Source organism: Lissotriton vulgaris, unplaced genomic scaffold (genome assembly GCF_964263255.1).
Source record: "Lissotriton vulgaris unplaced genomic scaffold, aLisVul1.2 SCAFFOLD_4134, whole genome shotgun sequence".
Classification (NCBI taxonomy): domain Eukaryota; kingdom Metazoa; phylum Chordata; class Amphibia; order Caudata; family Salamandridae; genus Lissotriton; species Lissotriton vulgaris.
In genome coordinates, this window is record NW_028247047.1 from 34,791 (window position 1) to 51,195 (window position 16,405).

Sequence of the window (16,405 nt, forward strand, 5' to 3'; positions counted from 1 at the left end):
TCTTGTAGTTTTCCCTCAATGCGGTCTCATCCGCTGGAAGATTATTCATGTCCATGTGACAGTTTAAGTAAACAGAGCACGTTGCACTTTTTGTTGTATTGCAAATTTTATTAGAATCTTAGATGTTTTTATTTAAAGCCACTTTTTATTAGACATAACATCAGGTCACATAAAGTGGCAGTGACATTCCTGATGACATTAGGTGATCCCCTGTCTTGCTATAGTTTTGCCCTGTTCATTCTGAAGGCAATAAATCTGAGAAAAGCCCTAAGTTTTTAGCAGTATAGAGCTGACATGAGTTCTTATAGGATTTTAGCATTTGTAATCGATTATTTCATGTGCAAAAACGTAATTCTGCCTCATTAGTGATGTAACTAATACCCAACTGTTATGGTAATGCCATATAAGATGTAATGGTATTATTATTATATTATTTTGATTGTACTTGATATAAGATGTTATAATGATTGCTCTCTGATGGCTATCTCTGATAGTCAAATAAAGATTCGAAAAAAGAACTGAACTGGGTTCAAATTGATCCTTTTCAAATTTAATTTTTAAATAACAATGCTGCAATTATGACCCACAAAACTATTTTATTTTCTGTCACTGCTCCAGGGTCATTTCGGACCCAGAGTTACTTACTGGCATTGTACAACGCTGACTGGACAAGTTATTATCCTAGTGTATAAATGGCGCTGTCATGCCTGATCCAATCTGGTACTTTTTCCGCTCAAAGAATTTGTGCATCTGGAATGAAAAGGATATGTTCAATAACTTTAATGCTGATAACTCTCTTCCAGGTTTCAATTCTATTTGACATTTTTTTATTTTTTACTCCAATAAGAGACCTTGGATCTTCAAAGACAACTTGAAACACAAAAACGGAATGTGAAGGATGAACTCCATTGTCCACTATATACAGTGCTTTGGATTCTGGTATGACAGCTGGAGTTACAGTGTCTACCTACCTCTGTATGACTTTGAAAACTTACCACTTTTGTAGGAGAAAATTGATGAATAAAGGAAGTTTCCTCTGTCCCCCGAGATACAAGGGACTCTGTGACTGATTCATTTTATAGGCTGCTTCCTCTTTTGTAGACACTGCATTCACTAACAGTAAGAAAATTCAGGAAACGGATGGGGATTATGGCCTCGTGCATTGCTATAGTGCTATATGCTCTGTTGCAAATGCTCCTGCTAAGGAGTGTGTGCAGGCAAGGGTCACAAGCAACGGATAAATAGGAAGATCTAGTCTTGGTGGAGCCCAGAGTTTACCACAGTGTCAAACAGTTAACTGCAAGAACTTTCTGCTGGGCAGACCATCTCTGGAACCACAGTTGCAGATGACCATTAGCACAGATACCTCTCTTACAGGAAGGGGACACATCTGAACAACATGACTGTTCATGGTACCTGGATGCAAGTACAACAAAAGAGTTTCATCAAATTTCTAGAGCTGAGAATAAAAGAAGTGGCTCTCGGAACGTTTTACATGCTCATTCAAAAGAAAACTGTTTTGGCACGGACAGGCCATGTTCTATGTCCAGAAGCAAGGGGACATTCACTTGCTCCAGCTGTCGGCATTAGCTCGGTGAATATGGCACTGGGCCATTTAACTGAACAATATGGGGGTGGGATGCACACCTTTTTGATAATGAAGAGGAGAACGGGCGGTTTTAAATGTTTATGGCAGTGACCCCCGAGGAAGGGCATTTTCATGCCCGAAATGCATTGGGTTATATCTAATAAACACTGTCTTTTACGAACCTCGCATCAGTCATGTTCTTTCAAGAGGCCCGGAGTGGCACAGGCAGAACACTAGAAACGCGGAAAAAGGCGCATGAGGTCAAGTGGGGACCACAAATTCAGCGAGCAAAATGAAAAGGACGAGAATAAGGATAATTGAAAAGAGTTTAAGTGACTTTCAAAAAAGGAACTAATCATTGCCAATGTGGCACATTTCGATGTGCCTCAGTCTAGGTCATAGACATGTCCCATTTTTTCACTGGGCCATTTCACAGCACATCTAGCTCCTAACAGAGCATCTGCAGGGGGTGGACAGTCACTTTGAAGACCTGTTAAGCTGGTCACAAGTGGGAGATGAATCCTCAAGTACTTCAGTAGTACTTCCAAAGTGGGTGATGGCAACAGTTGATTAGTTGACCACCAGAAATCTCAACATGCTCAGGCTTTGCCTCTAGGTACCCACACGAGCAGTCTGTTGAAAATACACTATGAATGAACTGCGCACGGATATTTGCTGACACTTTTCCTATCCTACCTCTTATCCTTTATGTGGGGAGACAGTTTAAGCAAATGTCCATGCCACCCATTCTCGTTGCACTAATGGGTGTAAAGCAACTTTGATTCTCACTGCTACTGAATTGCTTGTCCACCCTCTCTTAATTCATTAGTGGGTCAGTTGAGGCTTCCAAATCTGAGGAAAATGAACCTTCCCGTTTGGCATCTGAGGTTTTAGAGTTTAGTTACCTGCAACTACCTGAGGGGTATTTGTATACACTGTGTAAGGGATGCGGACCACCACTGGAGCTTGTTATGCAGCAAAATTAAAACCTTTTGTCACTTACTGCAAAATCAACCAGACATTTGAACATTCAGTTCAGGATCGAATCTGCCAATTGCCTAGTATAGGGGTACTGCAAGTACCCATGGCCTGTAAATTAAATGCTACTATTGTGCTTACGGCACTCATTGTGCCACCCACTAAAGAAGCAATTGGAGCATAGCTGTAGTACTGCTTCTTTGCTCAATGTCCTTCCACTACTGGCAATTTTTCAGCTCTTTTTGTCTTTTAGTTGCAGCACTCCATAAAAAATGCATGTGTTTTTCAGGTGGTCTTCCCCCCTCATGCTGTGTTGCTGCTTGCCCACTCCTATTCATAACTCCTTCCGTCTTGCCCTGCTTTGTTGCTTGCTCTTTACCTCCTGCACCCCTTTCTGTGCTAAAGATATATTTTGTTAACTAAAAAATTAAAACTTAAAGGGTTTAGAGCCTGACGATTACTTACTGTTGGTTGGCTTCAATGCCACTCTCATACCCTTGCTTCTCATTTGTGAGCGTCTCCTGATTTCACTTTCTCTGTGTGTGCTTGCCCGTTTTGGTGGAGCATGGACCAAGTATAGCTTCCAGTCTAATGCCAGAATTCTTCCAGGGGTCAAGCGTTCATGTGTTTGCAGTCCGTCTCCCCTTTCTGTATGTTCGTTTGCTGCCTTTCTCCTCCAGCTGTCCATGGTTTTGCTTACTCTATCCTGCCTTCCCCCGTCAGAACTTGGACTGCCCCTCCCACCATCCACTCGCTGTCTGTGCTGTTGTTTGCTCTTTCCATTCCTCCTCCCGCCGTCTGTGGTCTAGCTTGCCATACTCTTGTGTTGCTTGCCATCCCACCCTTCTCCCACACTGTCCTGCATTGCTTGCCCCACACGTCAGACAAGCCACAAGAAATAAAAACACTGACAAATCCAAATGACTTTCCCTTACACTGGAGCTTTGTAAATATTTTTTTGCCAATATATACAGCAGCAGGGCTACTCCGTAACATGGCTGAAAGTAAAGAAATGGCCACTGTTTACCGCATCATAGCTTTCTTTTTTTGGGCGATATACTTTTAGCTATGCTGCACAAAATAGCTAAAAAAACACATTGACAAAGCCAATAGTTCTCGCATAGGCGAGACATGTTGGCTTTGCAAATGCTTATTTTCCAACCAGCTACTGAGGCCTATTATCATTATTATTATTATTTTTTGTTTGAATATCTTTTATTGCGTTTCTTATTGGAATTGCATAACATATCAAAGCATTTTCAATGTAGACATAGTTTAACAAGCCACTATCATACAATCATGTGCTTTAACAACAACAGTGTGCTGTAATGACCTTGCTTGCCTACCGTCATTTACAAACAAAATGTGTGGCCTAGGGCCCCCATATCCATAAGTCGGTCTTCCAAGAAATGACAGGTGTACATAGAACAAGGAGGAGGAAGACACCATCCAATATAAATCAATGATACATTAACTGTGGTGCCGAGAGGCTCTGAGGAAACATGGGACTTAATAATAAAAACAAGAAAAAGCAATGTAGACATGACATTGCGAGTCATCTAGTCATGTGAGCCAGCAGCCGGTAATTCCGGTACAAAGGCATGGACACAATCCTATGCTTTTTAGGAATATGTGTCTCCATCCAGTTATGGTAACAATACAATTGAATTCACTCATGTGATCATCAGGGCGAGCCCAAGGGAGTGTTCGTGTTATATGATATTCAGAACATTATAACATTATAACCATGCTTCAAAACTGTAACAACAACACAATCAATGATAACATCAAATAAAAAGTGAAAAAACAAAAGAGAATAAACAGAGGAGAGGCTGAGTGCTGGTGCAAGGCTATCGCTAATGTAGAATATGCGCAGTGTGGCTTTTCCGGGAAACGGGGGGGGGGTCTACGCAAGTGACATGGCCCGAGGGGGGGGGGAGCGGGACAGGGGAGCAGGTGGGGGGGCAAGAGGGGGGCGACAGCAACCTCCATATCCGCAGCGGGCCTCAGTGTGCTAGGAGCCGTTCCACCGGGTTGCAATGTGTGTGTGTGTCCAGTGTGCTCCGGCAAGGCCTTTCTCCCTGTCGAGATTCAGACGCCGTATAGTAGTGAAAAAAGTACATCCCATGCCAGCGCCGCGGTAGGGGGGCGTGTCAGAGGGGGTTGCGCTTAAGTGATTCCGCTTTGAAGGCATGCCTGGTGAAAGGCGGCCAAGGTGTCGTCCCAGGCCTGTGCTATGGGATATGCACGGAGCCCCGCCGTTTCTTCCCTATGCAAGGTAATGCTTTCTGCCCAATTGTCAAAGGAGCTGCGCCAGTGTGTCACTTGTGGGGGTTCGCTGTTTTTCCAGCGTTTAGTGATTAGCCTTTTCGCCGTTATCAAACTGAGGTCCCAGAATCTGGTGAGAACTTTAGTTAGTTTCGTCCGTTTGTAGAGACCTAGTATGCATGTTTCCCATGTGTGTCGCAATTCCCTACCCACCCCTGCAGCCAAAGAGGCAGACACTGCGCTCCAGTAGTCACGCAGTGAGGGGCAGGACCAGAGCATGTGTAAAAAATCTGCGTCGATTAGCCCGCATCTCGGACATGCAGACGTGGTGAGTCCAAAGTAGCGATTGACCTTGTCCGGGGACAAGTACGCATGGTGTATAATGTAGAATTGAATAATTTTGAAGCTGGATTTGCGTGGTATATGTGTTGCGCCAGTCATTACCACCACCCATTCCTTATCAGTCCATTCCCGTTCCCTGTCCCTCGCCCACCTGTCCCGCAGGCGCTGGGAGGAAAACTGTGTTTGGATGTGGAGGGCCTGTGCTAGCCAATGCACCAAGTGGGACCCATTCCCCAATACATGCAAGTATTGCATCAACAAGTGAGTGGGCAGCTCTTCTGAGAGGTCACCCCAAGCCTGTGTTAGTGTGTTGCATGTAGTAGAAACTGTCCCGCCGGGAGGCCCGTGTTAGCGGCCAACGTTTCAAAGGGTACCAGTACCCCCTCTGCATATAAATCTCCCACGGTATCCACCTCAGCCTGCACCCAGCTACCCAGTGCCGCCTATGTGAGCACACCATTGTCCCTAGGCGTCCCCAGCAGTGGTAGGTTTGGAGCATACGGCCTGGTAGAGCCAGTAAGCTTTAAGCTTCTCGTATAGCATTTACCCGCTACTGCGAAGTGCAGCTGTGTTGGGCAGCGGGTTTTGGCCAGGGGGTAGAACAGTGCATGTATTTGTGTAGGCGTCATGATAGTGGTGTCTGTGGCTGTATCTCCCAGGTTTTTCCCGCTCAACCAACTGGTTGCCCACTGTACCTGCGCTGCTAGGTAGTAAAGCTCTTGATTGGGGACCGCCAGGCCCTCAGCCTCCGCAGAGGCATATAGCGTCTTCAGAGCCACTCAGGGCCTTCCCGCGTTCCAGATCAGGCTCTGGACCGAGGTGTCTAGTTCACGAAATATGCGCGTGGGGACATAGACCGGAAGGTTAGCATAGAAATACAGTAATCTGGGTAGTGCTATCATTTTCGTCAAAGTGACTCGGCTGGGCATGTTTAGGGGAAGAGTCTTCCAAAAAGACATCTGTGCCTGCAGAGAGGAGATTGCCCGCACCAGATTTCCCTCCAACACATCTGTGAGGTTTCTATACACATATATACCAAGACAACGGAATGTGGTTGGATACCAGTTCAGCCTATTGTTCTGGATGGTTATTGCACATTCCGGTGTGGCAGCATCGAAGGAATACACGCCAGACTTAGCCCAGTTAACCCTAAGCCCTGACATCGCCCCGAAGGTGCGGAAGACGGCTGTAAGCGCTAGTGGGAAGCAGGTCAAATCCCTGACATAGAGCAATAAATCATCAGCGTACAGCGACACTGCATGTACGCCATCAGCGAGGGGGATACCCCAGTCCGCGCCGGAGGCTCGCAACTGCACCGCCAGGGGCTCCATCACCAGTGAGAAGATTAAAGGGGATAGGGGGCATCCCTGTCGGGTGCCCCCGCGTACTCGGATGGTGTCTGATAATAGCCTACCCGTGCGGACCCGCACAGTGGGCCGCTGGTATAGTAGCTGCACCATTTGGATATAGTCATCGCCTAGGCAATATTTTTGCAACACCAACACTAGATAAGGCCATTCAACTGAATAAATTGCCTTTTCAAGGTCAAGCACCAGACATCCGGAATGGGGCCATCGATTTGTGGGAAAAACTCTGCACCCTAAACAATTGCTGGATGTTGTGCGTAGTGCTACGCGCCGGCACAAAACCATTTTGGTCGGTGTGAACAAGGTGAGGCACCAGAGGGGCTAAACGGTGGGCCAGCGTGGAAGTCAGGATCTTGTAATCCGTGTTGAGGAGGGCCAGTGGTCGGTACGACCCCAGTTGGGCCCCGTCTCTGCCAGGCTTCGGGAGAGAGATCAAGTTGGCTTCATTCAGCGTGGGCGGGAGAGCAGAGTCGGTAATAGCCGCTTCGTATATCCGCAAAAGCTCTGGAATCAAAATGATAGAGTAAGCCTTGTAAAACTCAGCGGGCAGCCCATCCGGCCCGGGGATTTGCCATAAGAGGGGGAGAAAATGGCTGCTCGTAGCTCCTCGGACGTCCGTGGGGTGCTTAGTTCTTCACGTTGCGCATCATCTATTCCGGGTAAGGGTAGAGCAGACAGATATTCCGCTATGTCAGCGACTGAAGCCTGCAGTCGGGACAGATAGAGATCTGTATAATGATCCACAAAGGCATTGTGAATGGCCCTCTGCGTATACACGGTGTTGCCCTGTTTAGTGCAAATTGATGTCACTGAAGTGGTCTGGGCGTCTTGCCTGACCAGCCACGTCAGCAGTTTGCTTGGCTTGTCCCCAAGGTGATGGGTGCGCGCCGAATGAGCTGCATAGTTCAAATTCTTTAGCTTGTCTAGCAGTCGCGTGTGTGTCTCCCTGGCCTCTGTCAGTGGTCCCTCGTCGCCCCCCACCGCCCCCCGCTCCTCCCGCAGCAGATCAGACTCAATGCGCGTCAGCTCCCCGTCTATTTGCTTCCGCATGCCTGCTTGTGTGCCCAGATGGTGGCCCCTCGTGACAACCATAATGCGTCCCATTCTAGTTGCGGAGTAGAGGCAGTGTGAATATTTCCTCAAAATATTGTAGAAGGCGCACCGCGAGCGCGTCACGGAACGGGGCATCTAATAGCAGATCAGGCTGGAGCCTCCAGGTGGGTATCCATGTAATAGGTGTCAGTGACATGATGGAGCAGGTCGCTCGTCAGCATGTATCTGTCAAGCCTAACATGTAATGTGTGTAGTAAGAGTATACCTTAGTGTGCGGATTGCGACTCCGCCAGGCATCATGCAAATCCCACTGCGACGCCCAATTCGTGAACGCCCTCATGGCCCCAGTCACCGGTGCGCTGGCCAGGAGCGATCAAGGGCCACGTCTAAGACACAGTTATAGTCGCCTCCCAGTACCAAGGGAACGCCATGCCAGGGCGCCAGCACCGCCGAAAACCGTGTAAAGAAGTCTCCCTGTTCGGTGTTAGGGGCATAAAGGGATGCAAGGACGATCAGTTGGCCATCTAGCCTATCGTGTATGACCACATATCTGCCCTCCGCATCTACACGGATGTGGGATAGTGCAAATGGAGTCCCGGGCCGTATCCAGATTAACGCCCCTCGGGCATAGGTGGAATACTCAGTGGCATACAGCTGCCCTCACCATCTACGATGTAGTTTCTGTGTTTCTGGGCCAGTTAAATGAGTTTCCTGCAAGAGGGCTATATGTATGTGGTGGCGTTTAAGGTAGGTGTAAATTTGATAACAGCGTGACGTGTGCATATCTTAACCACCGACATAAGCCATCCAAGCATTCCCCATCCCAACGCACCCCCACCCACCCCCCACCAACAGCCCACACAATGTTCCGTCAAGCCACACGTCCACAGGCGCCATCAGATAGCTATCATGTATGTTCTGAGTATACATGCAAGGAATAAAAAAGGAAAACAAATTAACCAGCACTGGAAACCAGGAAAACATAAGATCAATGCCAAAAGGTCAACAGCAGAACATGTTGTCGTCCAAACTCTCTAGTAGGTGAATAAAGTCTTAAGTTCAGGGGGGTCGCTGAGCACTCAGTGTGTCTGTTACAGGGGTGTATCTCAGGCAGATAGAGGGTGCCTCCCCCTACACAGGTGTCTCATGTCAGTCGGCTTGGTCGAGACCGGCTCGCTTCCGGACAGGCGGCTCAAGACCCTCTGGGCACAGTGTCCCCCAGTCAGACATCTCTCAAGGACAGGCCGCGCTCCACCCCTCGCTGCCAAAATCAGTGCCATCTCCATCATCCAAGCCCCTGACCACCAAATCGAGCCAGGGTTTTCCCCGGTGCCGCAGCATCCAGAACAGTACTCACTTCGTCATTCAGAGCGAAGGACAAGGTTCAGTCTATGGTCAAGGTCCGGCTGCCTGTGCCCAGCAAGCGCCCGATGGGAATCAGGGCCAGCATGGTGTAAGGGGCTCTCAGAGACAGGCAAAGCGCTCCGGACAGTCTGTCGCGCCATTAGTGGATCAGATCAGCAGTTTGCGGGGTGACATCCGGTAGTTCCATTGACACTTGTGAGTCCGGCAGCCCATAAATGGCCTCATCATCGCTGGGCAGCTCGCGTGGGCTGGCTTCCAAGGCATTGTCTGTGTCCAGGGAGCCGCTGATCTCCGCTACCATCCGAAGGGCCTCCTGTTGCTCATTGTGAACGAGATCAGCCGGGGGCCGACCTCCGTCTCCATGCGTGACTGTATCGTCAGCGAGAGCCTGTGTCGGCGGTGGCGCCTGGAGCGTGGCAAGGGCGGCACCGACAGTGCCGCGTGGGGATGCGCGCCAGTTCCAGAGTCCAGCCAGGCCTCAACTGCCTCAGGGGTGTTAAAGAAGTGAGTTTTGTCCTGGGCCACCACACGTAGGCGAGCCGGAAAGAGGAGGGAGTATTTCAGGGCCAGTTGACGGAGCCGTTGTTTCACCGCTAAAAAGGAATGCCTCTGGCGCTGTACTTGGATTGTGTAGGATGGCATCGAGATTGCAATAGTTCAGTATGCGAACGAGCATGGGTCTAGGGCTGAATCCTGTCGGGAGTGGCCGGTTCGGCACCTGGTGTGGCCGTTCCACCACTAAATGTTGCGAGATTGCGCCATCCGGGAGAAGGCCCCGAAGCCACCCCTCCATCTGCGTCTCGGGCTCCCTGCCTTCCCATCTTTTCGGCAGCCCCACTATGCGAACATTGTTTCTCCTCGCCCTCCATTCCGCATCCTCCGCACGATCTTCCAGTAATTCCACGCGGTTGAGGAGGTCTTGCACGTGCCTGTCCGTTTGTGCGACTTTGGGCGCAAGATCATTCACTGTGGCCTCCAGGGTGGTGGTGCGGTCCGCTAGCTTTTTGTGGTCAGCTCGCAGGTGCGTAAGATCTATAGCGACGCTGTCCATTTTGGTTTCCAGGGAGGTGCGGGTCAGCTGCATCGACTCCTCCAGCCGTTCCATCGCCACCAGCATCGTATCCAATTTGGAGGCGGTCTGATCCAGGTCATCCGATTTTGCCGCTTTCTCCATCTTCCCTTGAACCTGCGTACCACCAGCACCGGTCCTCGTCCTGATTCCCCCAGACATGGGCGATGCGGCGTGAGTCGTGGCGGGAACGCGCGCAGAGGTCCTCCCCGGGGCTTGGGGGGCCGTTCCGCCCCGGTGTTGGGCTCGCCGGGCACTCAGGAGGCACAGGGTAGCTCCGCCGTCTATCCGTGTAGGTGGGTCGTACCCAGCACGGGGCCAGCGATCAGGAGCTGGGCGGGAGCGGGGTGGGCCGGCGGGGCGCCCTCTCTCAGCACAGCACTCACCCCTTGGCCGATCCAGGCAGGCGACTCCCTCAGTCAGTCTCGGGGACAGGAGCGTGGAATGGCGAGCGGGCGTCCCCCGTCGCGACCGCCAGCTCCCCCACCCTCAGCAGCCGGAGGGGAGCCCGCCGGTTGTCGCGGCTGGTCTGCAGCTATGAAAAGCGGTAGGTTCCTGGTCTCACAGCACAGAGTGTAGCACCCCCGCCGACAAGCGTCCGCTGCTTACACCGAGTAGGTAGCTCTGGCCATAGTAGGACAAAGGGTGCAGGGCTCAGGATGTGGTTTCCTGTTCCTGGGGGGCGCCGGTCACGAGCGCCGAGAGGCGGGCTTCCGCCGCAGCAGGACGAAGAATGCGGGGCACTGACTGCACCCCCATTCCCCGGGGGGCGTCCGCCGCAAATGTCCAGGGGTGAGCCCTCTCCAGTGCCAGGTCAAAGGATTCCGTTGCAGCAAGTCTGCGCAGAGCGTCGCAGACCCGCCCCAGGGACTTCCAGATGTAGGCCTCTGCTGCAGGGCCTCGCGGCAATAGTCCGTCCCCGGACTCGCATAGGCGTGAGTGCCGGCCGGGGTATCAACGAGGGAAGCAGCCAATCAACGAACGTCGCAGCTGAAGCGGCCAGGAGCGGACCCGCGATTCCAGGTTTGGCAGGGCAGCAGAAGTCGCCTACAAGCAGCTCTGCTGCTATTTTGGGCTGAGTACAGAGAATTATACCGGAGTATTGGCCTGTGGAAGGGGAGCTCAACCCGGAGCTCTACCCAGGCATGTCCTCCGCCATTGCGTGCTTAGAAACACCCCCTACTGAGGCCTATTATAATGCTTCCAAGGATGTAACTGCAAATGGTAAATTAGCAATGCTAGTGGATTGTCATCTGTATCAAGTGTTATAAAAATACTAGCACAACTTTGTGGGATTACTGTACATTTGACAAAAGGCAAAGCGGATGCTACCTTTTTCATAACGAAAATTTGTAATGAAGCAACTTGGTCACTGTTTAATACATTTACAAATATTACTTTCTGTATTCCGAGACCATCACAGAAACTTTGGGTTATTGATAAGTAGAAATGTTTTCGGGCAGATTTTCTTTAATGCTTTCTGTTCCCCCCTCGAGCTAAATTGTTTAGGTATTGCGGGGGGAATCTTTCAAAGATGACAAATCTACTTTAGGTATAGCATCTTTTAAAAGGAAGCTTTATTAGACTTTGGTAAACTTGGTTCTCATGAGTTTTCCTTACCTTCTGTAATTCTTTTGTTACTTGCCAAAATCCAGGTTCAGATTTTTTGAGTCACCAATGGTCGCCCCAGATCGTAGCCATCTCGGGCGGAATATGGATGCCGACTCTGTCGCACGAAGCCCCTTTTGCATTCATTGCCTTGGAAATTTGAGACCGTCACTAACGGAAGGAGTCGCCTGTACGACTTAACCATATGTGAGGAATCCACATTACGGACGCCGGTTCTGCCGCATTAAGCCCTTTGCATCCATTGCTTGGAATTAACGACCTTCACTAACGGAAGGAAATGCCCATCATGACTTAATCATATGTGAGGAATCCACGCCCCGCACAACCCTCCGGGTGTATGACACGACCATCATACCTACTCAGGTTGCCCCTACACCGTCCTGAAGAAAACCCGCAAGGCAGAGGTCACACATCACCCTCATAGCCCTAAGTCTGGTCGAAACGCCAACACCCCCATAAGTAGCCTGGACCACAAGCTCTATTCTTAACGTGCCACCTAAAGATACATATTTGTGTATTTATGAATTATACTAAAATAGTTTTTGACTATTTTCACGTGGCCAGGCCAGCCAAGACTGGGACATATAACCAGTCTAGTATTGAAATGTTTTTATTTCTCTTCTTTTCACTACTTTGAAATTCTATTTCACCCCACAAACACCAGAGCACCTCTTTTTTGCACGTTCAGTTTGGAGAAACCTACCTTCCCTACCCCCCTCGTTTAAACAGTGACTAATCCACTGATCACCATATGATATAAAAATAAATTTTTGGTGAAGTATACATGAGTTGTTGCACTTCTTTAGTTTAAATTACTGTATTGATTACTGCAAGCTAATTATTGTTTGTGCTCATGAAATTGTCTTTGGAACTCAATACTGTGAATTTGATATATATCATTTTTGAAGTATAGGTCCAGGACCATTGTTTTTTGTATCTCATAGAAAAAAGAAGCGGGGACTATGCCTGCTTCTTCTTTCTATGAAAGAGGGAAATGTCTAGATAATCTCAACCACCTACCTGCGTAATTGAAAAGATAAATTGGCGTTTTTGCTATTAATAGTTGCACATCAGTGCCCACTGCTGTGGCTGTGTTTCTCTCAAATAGTATTTTGGTTTGTTGCAGCATCAGTCTACATCTTCGGTTATGTCCAGGAAAGACAGTGAAATTAAATTCTTCATTCCTGTTTTTTGCTTTACAGAAAACTCTCCAATTATCTCCCGAGGGCTACATCACTTCTTTTCAGATGTTTAACACTACGTACAGACTCTACTCATACAGGTTTGTTATTAGTTTACCCCTTACAAACAATCTTGTTTGAAAAAGCTCCACGGTACTTGATGCTGGATTAGGGTTTTGTTCAGTCCCTAGTAACGTCACTGATGAGGACCATTAATGCCAACATTGGTCTGGTGGTTTCAAGTGCTCCCTTGTGCAGTGGACCCGACTGATTGAGCTTAGCTGTACCTAAAGCAGCAGTACCAAATCTGGTTTGCACATACCTAGTCCATGTGTGGAGTGGCATCGTGGACAATAAACACAATGGACTGGAATGTGGCCCCCGGTAGTTGCCAGTGGCTGGGATTGAGGCAAGCATTCACTCATCCTAGTTTTTTGTTTTTATCGACATTGCTTACTCTGGTACATCTGTCTCTCTGCTCAAGTGAGACATTAAAATGGAACTGTCATGTTTTTCCAAGGTTCATTAAAAGCTATGTTTTTTTATATCATGATAAATGTGAGTACTTCATTAAATGCAGTCTAAAGAAAAACGTAATGCTGTTGGTGAAACAGTGCTTAATATGTTGCTTTATGAATGGACTTTGGAGGATCAGAGCTGCAATGGACCTAAACAGTGGTTCAAACACTGCAAGTAGGCTTTAGGAAACAAATACATATGGGCCAAAGTCATAAAAAAAGCAGCTTTTTGTAAGTGACAAATATTTGCAGCATTATCTGTGGCTGCCGCAGATTTGCAGGCGTACTATTGGTAATGCTGTACTAATTTATTTTATGTTTCTATTTTCTCAATATGTCATTATATGCAGGGTGCAATTACACATCGAGGAAATACATAACTGCTGTTTTGTTTGTCCCTCCACCTTAAAACCTTTCTTACTGAGGAGAAGCCCCATTACCTGCACTCCCGCGAAATTTGGTGTTCTGTTCGCCTTCCCACCTTGGGAAAGGATTTTTACTCGAATTCTAAGCATAGCAATTCTAAAACCGCTTCCAAGGTAGGAACAAGGTCTAGGAGGAGTTTGTGAAAGTCCAGAAACTCCCCTGTTCGTGTGTGTTCGCAAACTTTCAAAACTTACTACATCTTGAACCTGTAACTTGTGACAGCTTGCTTGGTATTTACTACTGTTTAATTTTATACAGTCAAGGCACACCGTTCTGGAGCACAGATGTATATACGTCTGCGAATACCCTTTTGTGGCTACCGACAGACCAGTGTTTGTCCCTTAGTGAACATTTAACAATTTACACCCCTGGTGCACAGAGAGAAGGGACTGTATTAGATTTAGGTATGCATTGCATTAGACGCGAAATGTTATCCTTTATTTTGACAAGAGCTAGCCTGATGAAACAAGGCCAAAGAATCACCAATTTGGAGAAAAGCCATAACGAGGAAAGACTATTTCCACGAAAATGTGGAGATTTTCATGGAAAAGGGACCCCTGTTTTAAAATATTGTGTCCTTTATTTGAATCCCCAGGTCCTACGTTTGAATCCTGGGTCTGGCATAAACAAAACAAGAAAAACTTCCAAATATATCTATTCATACAATTCCTAATATTTTAGACATTGTAAGAATAAATGTGTTTTAAAAAGGAAAGATGTGATACAGAAAAAATGGTTTGTGGTAGTCTTTTTTTATGGCTACCATGTCCCAGACACCAAATAAAAGAGACCGGTCAGGAATGAAAAAAAAACACTGACAGAAGACAAATGCGCAGAAAAGAATAGGTAAGCACTAAAGATGGGCATGTGGAGAGTTAAATGGCGTGGTGTGCCTGCAAATATATATATATATATATTTATGGGTGTTGCAGTGTCGGTAGGGGATCACCCTTACCCCTAGGGATAGGTATAGAGAAATGATCAGGCCGGAGACAAAATACAAACCTCTTTTTTTGTATTTTTATTTTTTTATTTCACCTAGAAGGACTTTAGCCATTCAAGGTAAAAATGTTTGTGGAAACCATTTAAACAAAAAGGGTTACGGCGAGTAAATTTTTGGTCAAATAAACAGATCGCCCCCCCCACTCTCAAAAAAAAAAGTACACCTTTGACATTCGATGAATATGACACGACAAACGTATGTTTACTTATGTGTAATTGTTGCAGACCAGTTTTACGGATTGATGTTCTGCAAAAGTAGTAAAGAAATACAGTATGATAGCTCAAGAATCCGATTCCAAATCGGAAATTCTGAAAACATTTCTTTCACCAGATTAGGGTTTTTAACCATGAAAATAGTAGCCTGTTGATGCTACTACTCTCTGAAGAACTGACAGTTGCAATAACGTTTACATTGGCAAAAGCCTAATATCTTATTAATTGTCAAAGCTTTCCAATTCCTCAATAAACCTAAAACTGGTTGCCACAGCTAAAACTCATGTTCTCTGTGTGTTCATTGGGGAAAAAAAACAATTCACAAGGGACCTAGATTACATCCACAAACGTCCTTCATTAAGGCCCCCATTATAAATTTGTGCAATTCCGATTTGTCTTGAAAGTGGTTTTTCCTTCTGAATCGGGAATTATGAGGAGTTGCAATGGGAATCAGTTGTGGCATTCCTCATTCTTGCACTAATTCCCTGTTACTTAGTGGAACGTTGGGGGCATCCCAGCATCCGATGGCATTCCTCGCCCCCAAAACTTGGGCGACCACAAAACAGTCAGAAGCATTTCTTGCACTCTTAGTCGCTTTCCTGTCGCTTCGTTTCTGTCATTCTCTGGCCTCTCTCCAAACTCTCACCAGTTTCTTTTGTAGAATTTTTATTGAAGGAGTAGATACTGATGCAAGTTTGAACGAGATGCCCTTCCAGAAACTGCACATTCTGTTATGTCCCTTCTGTTTTCACCAGACTCATTGAGTCCAAAGGCCAAGCAATGTAAAAAACCTTGCATAGAACAGAGCTAGTATTTGAGCCTGGTTTTGCATGCCCGTGCTGCTACCTGTAAGCTACCAGTGCATCAATTCCTTTTTGGTTGTGCTAGATGATCAGGCATTTATTTGCATAGCTGTACTCTTCTTTTGTTTTTATTCTGTTTTCTGCTTGACAGTCCTCTGGTATAGCCTGTGTAGGTTCCTTTTCACTTGTGCCACCTTTGACATGTTTGCGATCAACTGTTGATTCCAGTCCCCCTTTCCTGCAGTTGATGTGCACATTTAAAGTGCTGTGTGTCAAGGACTTGACCAACCGGTCATGGATTACTCCCGCTTTAACAGTTTATTTGAGCCTCAGTGCAAGTTTCTTTGGTGGTCCATACAAACTGAGGCAACCCCAAGGCCCGCCACATGCCTGACACCGGAGTCTATTTTTAGGTGTTCCCTGGGCTTAAATTCACCCGACCTTACATCTTGATGTGTGGGTAGTGCCAGGGAGCCTCTGATCTTGTGCTTGCAAAAATGTTAACCCTTTCAAACCCTTTGAAGCCTATCCAATTCCTTTTCCAAACACTAATATCTAAAAAACTACTGAACAGATTCAGACCAAACCAAAAAAGTTCACTTT

At 47.3% G+C, this 16,405-nt stretch overlaps 1 protein-coding gene across 1 annotated transcript in view; it reads left to right on the top strand.

Moving 5' to 3' along the window:
- LOC147665646 (ectonucleoside triphosphate diphosphohydrolase 6-like) overlaps nucleotides 1–16,405 on the top strand; it is a 169,901-nt gene that overhangs the window by 33,630 nt on the left and 119,866 nt on the right. The window contains exon 4 of the mRNA XM_086949616.1: nucleotides 12,862–12,941. Coding sequence (XP_086805742.1) covers nucleotides 12,862–12,941 — 80 coding nt within the window. The remainder of the gene's footprint in view (nucleotides 1–12,861; nucleotides 12,942–16,405) is intronic.